This window comes from Triticum aestivum, chromosome 5A (genome assembly GCF_018294505.1).
Source record: "Triticum aestivum cultivar Chinese Spring chromosome 5A, IWGSC CS RefSeq v2.1, whole genome shotgun sequence".
Lineage (NCBI taxonomy): Eukaryota > Viridiplantae > Streptophyta > Magnoliopsida > Poales > Poaceae > Triticum > Triticum aestivum.
The window spans coordinates 86,152,062-86,162,169 of record NC_057806.1 but is presented as its reverse complement, the minus strand read 5'-3'; the positions used below and the strand labels follow the sequence as shown (position 1 = coordinate 86,162,169).

The window sequence follows — 10,108 nt, the reverse complement described above, 5'->3', positions numbered from 1 at the left end:
CGCCGAGCACGCCAACGAACCACGCCGCCGCTCCCGAGGAACTCCCCTCCCTGTCGCTGCCGGGCCCGGTCCGGCCCGGCACTACTGGACTGGCTTGGGGCTGAGGAGATCTGGCCCGACCTTGGTTCCCTCCTCCTCTGGTGGCACGTGGGTCGTCGAGCTTAAGCTGGGGAAATCAAAGATTTTTATGAGGAAGGGGGGAGCTTGGGGAGGCAGGCGAGCGGCAGCTGCGGCGCCGGAGCAGGAGGCAGCTGCGGTGAGTGAGCGGGGGAGCAGGGGAGCCACGACGGCGGGGAGCAGCGTAGCTGCGGTGGGGGAGCGGGGAAGCGACGACGGCGGGGAGCAGCGCAGCTGGGGATTCTGTCGGAGGAGGACGACGAGGAGTGCGGGTTTGGTCGGGAGAAACTGAAGGTTTTTTTGTAAAATTGCCCTCGCGACATGTTTTTCGGAACAGAGGGAGTAGGTAGGAGAAAGCCAGCCTTGTCTTCTCCTACCTCCGGCATACAGCTCGAGGAGCACCCTTGTACTCACTTTGCCTTAATGATCATGCGGAGACCCCGTAGAGCAGGACTAGGGGTGTTATCTCCTAGGAGAGCCCCAAACCTGGGTAAAGTATGCCGGCGTTCGTGTCTACGCCTAATCCCGCTTCCGGGCACCGACGACGTTCTACTCGCTCCCACCATGATAAGGCATGCTTTGGCATATGTCGCACCCAATCCCCGACATGCATAAAGGATAAACATCACATGCAATCAATATAAGTGATATGATATGGCCATCATCATCTTGTGCCTTTGATATCCGTCTCCAAAGCACTGTCATGATCACCATCGTCACCGGCTTGACACCTTGATCTCCATCGAAGCATCGTTGTCGTCTCGCCAACTATTGCTTCTTCGACTATCGCTACCGCTTAGTGATAAAGTAAAGCAATTACATGGCGATTGCATTTCATACAATAGAGCGACAACCATTTGGCTCCTGCCAGTTGCCGATAACTCTGTTACAAAACATGATCATCTCATACAATAAAATTTAGCATCATGTCTTGACCATATCACATCACAACATGCCCCGCAAAAACAAGTTATACGTCCTCTACTTTGTTGTTGCAAGTTTTACGTGGCTGCTATGGGCTGAGCAAGAACCGTTCTTACCTACGCATCAAAAACCACAACACGGTATAGTGATTGCTTTTTGATCTTCAGAAAGAACCCTATTCATTGAATCCGATTCAACTAAAATTGGAGAAACTGACACCCACTAGCCACCTGTGTGCGAAGCACGTCGGTAGAACCAGTCTCGCGTAAGCGTAGGTGTAATGTCGGTCCGAGTCGCTTCATCCAACAATACCGCTGAATCAAGAATCAACTAGTGATGGCAAGCAACATGTATATACCCACGCCCACAACTCCTTTGTGTTCTACTCATGCATATAACATCTATGCATAGACCTGGCTCGGATGCCACTGTTGGGGAACGTAGTAATTTCAAAAAAAATCCTACGCACACGGAAGATCCATCTAGGTGATGCATAGCAACGAGAGGGGAGAGTGTTGTCCACGTACCCTCATAGACCGTAAGCGGAAGCGTTATGACAACGCGGTTGATGTAGCCATACGTCTTCACGATCCGACCGATCCTAGCACCGAAGGTACGACACCTCCGCGATCTGCACACGTTCAACTCGGTGACGTCCCACGAACTCTAGATCCCGCTGAGGTCAAGGGAGAGTTTTGTCAGCATGATGGCGTGATGACGGTGATGATGAAGTTACCGACGCAGGGCTTCGCCTAAGCTCTACAACGATATAACCGAGGTAGAAATCTGTGGAGGAGGGCACCGCACACGACTAAAACAATCAACTTGTGTGTTCTAGGGTCCCCCCTCCCCACGTATATAAAGGAGGGAGGGGGAGGCCGGCCGGCCCTCCTTGGCGCGCCCCCAAGAGGGGATTCCTACTAGGACTCCAAGTCCTAGTAGGTTTCCACCAAAAGGGGGAGATGGGGAAGGAAGGAGAGGGAGAGGGGAAAGGAAAGGGGGCGCCGCCCCCCCCCCCTTCCTAGTCCAATTCGGACTCAAGGGGGAGGGGGTGCGCAGCCTGCCCTGGCCACCCCTCTCTCTCCCCACTAAGGCCCATCGAGCACCATTAGTTCCCCCGGGGTTTCTGATAACCCTCCGGCACTCCGGTTTTATTCGAAACTTCTCCGGAACACTTCCGGTGTCCGAACATATCCGTCCAATATATCAATCTTTATGTCTCGACCATTTTGAGACTCCTCATCATGTCCGTGATCATATCCGGGACTCTGAACTACCTTCGGTACATCAAAACACATAAACTCATAATACCGATTGTCATCGAACGTTAAGCGTGCGAACCCTACGGGTTCAAGAACTATGTAGACATGACCGAGACTCATCTCCGATCAATAACCAATAGCGGAACCTGGATGCTCATATTGGTTCCTACATATTCTACGAAGATCTTTATCGGTCAAACCGCATAACAACATACGTTGTTCCTTTTGTCATCGGTATGTTACTTGCCCGAGATTCAATCGTCGTTATCTCAATACCTAGTTCAATCTCATTACCGGCAAGTCTCTTTACTCGTTCCATAATGCAATATCTCGTAACTAACTCATTAGTCACATTTCAGGATTATAATGATGTGCATTATCAAGAGGGCCCAGAGATACCTCTCCGATACACTGAGTGACAAATCCTAATCTCGATCTATGCCAACTCAACCAACACCATCGGAGACACATGTAGAGCATCTTTATAGTCACCTAGTTACGTTGTGATGTTTGATAGCACACTAAGTGTTCCTCCGGTATTCGAGTTGCATAATCTCATAGTCATAGGAACGTGTATAAGTTATGGAGAAAGCAATAGCAATAAACTAAACGATCAAAGTGCTAAGCTAACGAATGGGTCAAGTCAATCACATCATTCTCTAATGTTGTGATCCCGTTCATCAAATGACAACTCTTGTCCATGGCTAGGAAACTCAACCATCTTTGATTAACGAGCTAGTCAAGTAGAGGCATACTAGTGACACTCATTTTGTCTATGTACTAGACCATAAAGGCGCGCGTTGCTGCGCCTGTCCATTCTAAAATAATAATAATAGATATATTAAGAAAGAATTGGAATTTTAAGTAATTTGATTGAGAAACCACATGTTTGCTTGACTACTTAAGTTTGGTTTTTGTTCTAGCACATATATATTACCAATAAAAAGATAGCGTTCAGTCGAGGGGAGCAGAGCATCTGGATTACCATATTTGGGTTTAAATGATGCATATGTTTTCAACACAATAATCATTCTTTGATGGAATACAAAGTGATAACAATGGGCACTAAACATACCTCAATAGCCGCGGTGTTGTAGGAGAGGGTTTAAAACTATGTCATTGAGGAGATGTTGGCCGCCGCAAGCCCTTCACCTTATGCCAATTTGAATTGACCTCACATCATCCTGTGGGCTTAGGGGCGGCAAGTGGAAGGGGTAGCACCGCTGGGGCGAGGTAAAACATGAATGGAATAGTCTAATCAAACCAAGAATCGAACCAGATACAATATGTTCAGTGAAGCATACAAACGTCATAGTTTGATCCAACAGGTGACAAAAATCTGAGGGGAAATCTTAGAAGGAAATATGTAAGGAGAGATTACTTGAAAGATAGGGGATTTCCTTCATCTTGACCAATCATCTCGGAAACTCAGGATAATGAAAAAGGGATTGGTGCCGACAGCGTTCGTATCTTCGCAGCCGATTGCACCTGGTGTGGCTGAAATGGGAAGAGTCAAGGTCTTGGTCATTGACGCTGATCTGGCACTAGTAGCGGTGAGCCGGCGACCACCGATTTCAACGTGGGGGCGTAGTCCATGGCGTGGCATGCCCATGCTTCTCTCGCTGGTGTGGAGAGTGGAGTCCCGAGGATTGTATTCTTCCCTTCTCCCACACTGCCACTGATGTTGGCCGATGGACCGCCGCTCATTGGAAGCAGTAGCGCGTCGCCGGCGCCGAGACGGCCAGTCACATTCTCGACTAGGGGAATCAGGGAGAGACGAGGACACACAGAACGGACTGGGAAAGAATCCTTTCTGTGGGATACGTAGGCCTTCGGCCCGACGAAGGATATATCTCCTAGCTCATTTTGTGGAGCAGCAGCCCGATCACGTGGATTGCGAGAACGAGGACAGCCTGATGGGCGCTATATCAATCTGGTACGTCGGTTAGTTTGATCAAACAGCTAAGAATCTCAAATCACCGTAGGGAGCCGTAGCTAGCTTCATTTTACTGTTTTGTAATTCACACATGTACAAAGTTTCTGGTTAATGCAATTCTAGCATGAATAATAAACATTTACATGATATAAGGAAATATAAATAACAACTTTATTATTGCCTCTAGGGCATATTTCCTTCACCCGTCTGGAGGCCTTTCCCGGCACTTTGCCGGAGGGGGATTCAATCACGGAGGGGGTTGTACATCATCCTTGCTTCCCGCCGATGATGTGTTTGTAGTTTACCACAGACCTATGGGTCCATAGTGTGATGGCCTGGCTTATTAGGGACGATAGACTACTCATATCAATAAGGAATTCCTTCTTTTCCGATAGCCCATTCGGACAGAACTCCAAAGTTAAGCGTGCTCAGCTTGGAGTAGTGTCAGGATGGGTGACCGACCGGGAAGTTGCTCCCGGGTGCGCATGAGTGAGGACAAAGTGCGCAGAAAATACTAGTATTGATCTGTGGGGCCAGTCTAGATCCCGCCAGGAGTAACGACCACCGGCGGGTGTGTCCGGGGCGTTACAAGTTGGTATCAGAGCCGACCCTCGCGGTTACACGGATGGTTGCGGATAGGTGCGTGGTCATGTTGTTCATGACGGTTGTGACCCGTCGTGGCACACGGCATGACACATGTACTAGACTGGAAGCACAGACGTATGTGCCAAGAGGGAATGTTCCTGTGGCCCGACGAGGACGTCGGTTCCTCTGAGTGGGGGTGTATGTGATGGCCTGGCTTATTAGGGATGATAGACTACTCGTATCAATAAGGAATTCCTTCTTTTCCGGTAGCCCATTTGGACAGAACTCCAAAGTTAAGCGTGCTCAGCTTGGAGTAGTGTCAGATTGGGTGACCGACCGGGAAGTTACTCCCGGGTGCGCATGAGTGAGGACAAAGTGCGCAGAAAAGACTAGTATTGATCTGTGGGGCCAGTCTAGATCCCGCCAGGAGTAACGACCACCGGCGGCTGTGTCCGGGGTGTTACACATAGTTAGTAGCTAGATGGCTTTTTCTCTCTATTTGACCTTCAATACAATGTTCTCCTTGGTGTTCTTGGAGATCTGTTCGATGTAATGCCTTTTTGTAGTGTGTTTGTTGGGATCCGATGAATTGTGAGTTTATAATCAGATCTATCCATGAATATTATTTGAGTTTTCTGTGAACACTTTTATGTATGATTGTTATAGCCTCATATTTCTTCTCTAATTTATTTGTTTGGTTTGGCCAACTAGATTGATTTATCTTGCCATGGGAAGATGTGCTTTGTAATGGGCTCGACCTTATGGTGCTCAATCTCAGTGACGGAAAGGGACATGACACGTATGTATCACTGCTATTAAGGGTAAAAGGATGAGATTTATTTCATACGTGAGTTTATCTTGTCTACATCATGTCATCTTGCTTAAGGCGTTACTTCATTTTTCCATGAACTTAATACACGAGATGCATGCTGGATAGCGGTCGATGTGTAGAGTAATAGTAGTAATGAATAATCGTTTCGGTCTACTTGTCTCAGACGTGATGCCTATATACAATACATGATCATTGCCTTGGATATCGTCATGATCATTTGCTTTTCTTTATATGAACTCCGATTTTGACGTTCTTGGGCTTGTTGGATTGCTAGCGAAAATCCCGATGCGTTTGTGGCCTTAGATCTACATTTTGGACACTTTTATAAATGTCAAATCATCAAACTCTCCAAAAGGCCTTAATCTGGTGCGTGGAACTTCTCTGGTTTGACCCCTAGCTTGATTTTTTTGATGTCTCAAGTTCATGAAAATGCCAGCACAACTACGAAGACCACAACACAAAAGAAAACTAAAATAAAAAGTATACAACAAACTTGGTAAAACAAGTAAATACCGAAAACTATGCATTAGAGACATGAATAAATGCTAGATGGATATGATGTGAGGGATTTTGGCACTATAATATACTCTAAAAGTATGTATAAAATCCACTCATCAATAATCTAGGACTTCATCCTTGGTTGGCTGGGGATACAACTGTCATCCTAGCCGTCCAACTACAAATCAGTTCGTATGAATTATAACCTGCCGCCTCCTCCCTAATTAGGGTTCCGCCTCGTTTCCGGTGGCCTTACGGTCATGAGAACACAGTGGATCCCGGCCCTTGCCGGTGTGAGGGCTCCGTTTTTAGATGTGTCTTCGAAATTTGTTAAGGTTTGTGTCCTGCTCAGAAAGACGAGACAACGACGGCTCTCTGAAGATGGAATAACGTTCTCCTTGCCTAGCCCCCGTTCCCGTGGTGCGTCCAGCATTGTCGACGGGCTATGTGGAGCTGTGTCTCCTGTGAATATGTCCCTGGTGGATTTGCTCGGATTTGTTCGTCATTCGTCTATATTCGTGTGTTTTCAGGTTGCATTGTTCTGATCTATATTACTCGTCATCGACGACGGTTGTTATTTTGTTGCGCTAGTCCTGTGGAGTCTTAACACGACGTCTTCGTGACTTTGTACTACAAAGCAAGTTTTGCCCGGCTCCGGTGAGGGAGGGGCGATGACGGCGGCGCGCCTTCGCCTCGCTTCAATGCTTGTAGTCTTCGCTAGATGGTCTACGGACCTGGATGTAATTTATATTATTTCTCGTGTTTGTTGTACTGCCATGACTGAAAATTAATAGATCGGCTGAATTATAAACAACACTTGTGATGAGCAATCCAAACATTTCAAAAAAATGTCAAAAAAAGCAGGACGTTTTTATTTCGGCACGTGTGACCAAGAGTCCAAGAACCAGCAGGGCTGGCTGACCCCGACAACCGAACCAACCACGCCAGCTCACACTGGCAGCACAATCATCCGCTTCAGGGCCCACCTGTCAGCGGGACATTAGCCCAGAGCCAGGCTCGCCGGGGAGGTGTAAATTGTAAATTGCGCACGAGACAGCGCTGTTCGTCGTGACCAGGGATCAAAATTGGGGGAAAAATATCTCCCCGATTGCGGCGGCCGCAAAACCAAAAACAAGATTCAGCTCATCGGTGAGCTCGCGTTGCGCTCTTGGATTCTGGGTCGTGGATTCGGCCTCTCCAATCCTGGTTAGTCTCCTCCCGTCCTTCGTCCCCCAATTTTTTTCTCGGGGAAATTGGCATCTTTCGGCGGTAGTTCGCCCCGGGATTTCGTCAAGTTTGTGAAATTCGAGGTGGATTTACTTCGGGTCTGCGATTCCCCGTACGGATTTGCTCGAAAACATTGTTTTGGATTAGATTTCTCAAGCTATCCGTGCGTCTGTGCGAGCTCTTGGATCACGGAGCAACCCTTGTGCTGACCTGATTGCGTAGCAAACTTCTGTGCTAATCTTTTCGCTTCTTGATCTGATTACGCAGATGGGTGCTACGATTCTCGCCTAAAGGATACTTCTTGGGGCGAAGCCCTCGGGGGATTGCTGGAGTTCTCCTGGGTGTTCGGTGGCAGCTAGGGTTTGCTCTTACAGAGCCCCGTCGTCTCCGCGGGCCTTTTACATTCGTGCTGTTCCAAGATGCAGCCTTCCAAGAAACTTGCTCGCGTCGACACGGCGGAGATCAAGTCGCAGCTAGTCAGGAAGCTCGGCCACCAGCGCTCTGAGCTCTACTTCCATAGCCTCAAGAAGTTCCTGAGTTTCCAGCTAGGCAAGAGCGAGTTTGACAAGATCTGCGTGGCCACACTGGGGAAGGAGAACATCAAGCTTCACAATTTCCTCGTCCAGTCAATCCTCGGCAATGCTTATATGTCGCTGGGGCCACCGCCCAGCAGGCAGACGCCAACTGGGAATTCACAGACTAGCGCTGTGACGAATGGGACATTGGCCAGTGGTGTGCCGCTAGCAAGGAGAGTGCGGCCGGTGGCTAACCGTGACAAGAGGTTTGCTGATAAGCCGAGTCCACTTGGAAAGTCCCCTCTTGGTCATCCAGGGGCCGCGGAGTTTGTGTCCGTCGAGGATGGCGAGGAGGTTGATCAAGCCAGGGGCAGCCCCGTATGTGTGCAGAGTCAGAGCCCAATCAGGGCTCCATTGGGAATTCCCCCAAAGGCTCAGAATTCTCAGCCTTCGATATCTTATCCCTCAGAGATTTGCTATAATAATGGTGAATTGCCAGGTAGCGAGGACCTGTCAAAGCTACTTGAGAATAAGCTGAAAGCCGAAGGCCTTAGCATATCCGTTGAATGTGCTGATCTGCTGAACTCTGGGCTGAACGTGTACATAAGTCAGATGCTGAAGTCTTGTTTGGGGGTTGCAAAAGCAAGGGGAAAGACAATGAGGATGCCAGAAGCTAACAGGAGTGCCTCTGCTGCTGTAAATGGTGGGCGGAATAATGCCACTGCTTCAGATTTAGGCTGTTCCTACCAAGCTTCACTGGTAGATCTCTGCACGGCTGTACAGTCTAATGCTCGGTTACTGGGGTGTGACTACGCCAGGCAATACGAGAAGATTGCTTCCCACCTTGACAGCTAAATGGCAGCACCCAATTTTCTCATAGAACTTCATCGGTTGTTATGTTGGGCAGAGTAGGCAATCCTTTGCCATAGATTGGTGCTGTAGAAATCTACAGCTAGTTAGGTTGAGGTGAAGTAGACTTTGACTGCCATAGGGCTGAGGGTGTTTTTGGTTAGGATGATACATCATGGAATTTCAATACATCAAAGTTCACTTTCATTACTTGTGACTATTCACAAAATAAAGAGTTTCTGCCAATACACCTTCACTTTGTTTCCGCTGCTCACAGATTGTTTGCATACCTGTACTGATAACCAGGTTCCGTTGCTTGGATTTGTCACTGTTTTGTTTGATAATTTGAACCTGTTAGCTTCGCTCTGCTGAAGAAATATTGTTCACCCCTATTTTCTTTCATGTGTGCATAATCTTTGTTCTTTTACCATGCACTTGGAAGCAGCGTTCTTGCTAGCTGCCAAGTTGATTTTTTTTATCCTTCCGCTTCGGAGTTTCCACAGTTATCTGAATTTTGGCATGACCTGTCTATTTCTATCTTTAATAGAAACTAGCATTTGTTCTGACAGTGCAGACTAGGAGCCCTCGCAATGATTTGGAAAGGATTTACGTTTGATTTGGATCTCACGGTGCTCTGCGCCTGTGCTGTTGCAAGCTGGGCCATCGGTCACGCTGGCCTTGCTTGGAGTAGCTACAGTATCGGATGGGCTGCTACTCTACGTGCAGTTTGGGCTTCTATCCACCGGCATTCGACGATTTTGCTCCGAGCTCGCCTGCCATGTGTGACGGTTCTCTTCATCTGCCTATTTGTGTGTTCATCCGTTTTCTGTTTGCCTTGCATTCCCCGTTGTGTCTTCAGCTTGTTTTGAGGGACTTAAGCCTTGCCCCTCCCGCTCTTCAATCCCTGATATAATGCTTCCCCTTGTGTATTCTTTCTGCTCCTATCTTCTTCCCTTGTTCCCTTTGGTTCTTCCCTACTGATGTTTGAATAACTGGCCTGTTTCCTTGCTAGATCAAACTGATCGTTCTTCATTTGGTGTCTGCTGGGTTGATTGTTAGCCTTTAGCTGATCTTCTTTCGTGTTCTTAAGTGTGTTCCCGGTTGTATTTATAGAGACTTCAGCGATTACGGAAAATGTTTTGTGATGTGGCTTGAACCTGCTCTCTCTGAGTTTCCGATATGGATCCTGCTGGATCCCGGGCTGCAGCGACTGAGAGTGGCGCCCCTGCCGTCAGTGGCACTTTATCGACGCAGAAATGGCTCACTGTTAACTTTTAAGTTCACTTTGCACAAGTACTTCCTTTGATTTTGCTCTCCATCTCAAGAACTGATGCTAGGCTTACAAATAATGGGCTGCCCTTGG

General features: G+C 48.0%; 1 protein-coding gene across 1 annotated transcript; it reads left to right on the top strand.

The window, feature by feature from the left end:
- Window positions 1–7,077: 7,077 nt before the first annotated feature.
- LOC123102429 (uncharacterized) lies at window positions 7,078–8,993 on the top strand. Its single transcript, XM_044523776.1, has 2 exons — window positions 7,078–7,360; window positions 7,649–8,993. The coding sequence occupies exon 2, from the start codon at window positions 7,801–7,803 to the stop codon at window positions 8,749–8,751; it is 951 nt and encodes a 316-aa protein (XP_044379711.1). The 5' UTR covers window positions 7,078–7,360; window positions 7,649–7,800; the 3' UTR covers window positions 8,752–8,993.
- Window positions 8,994–10,108: the final 1,115 nt, after the last annotated feature.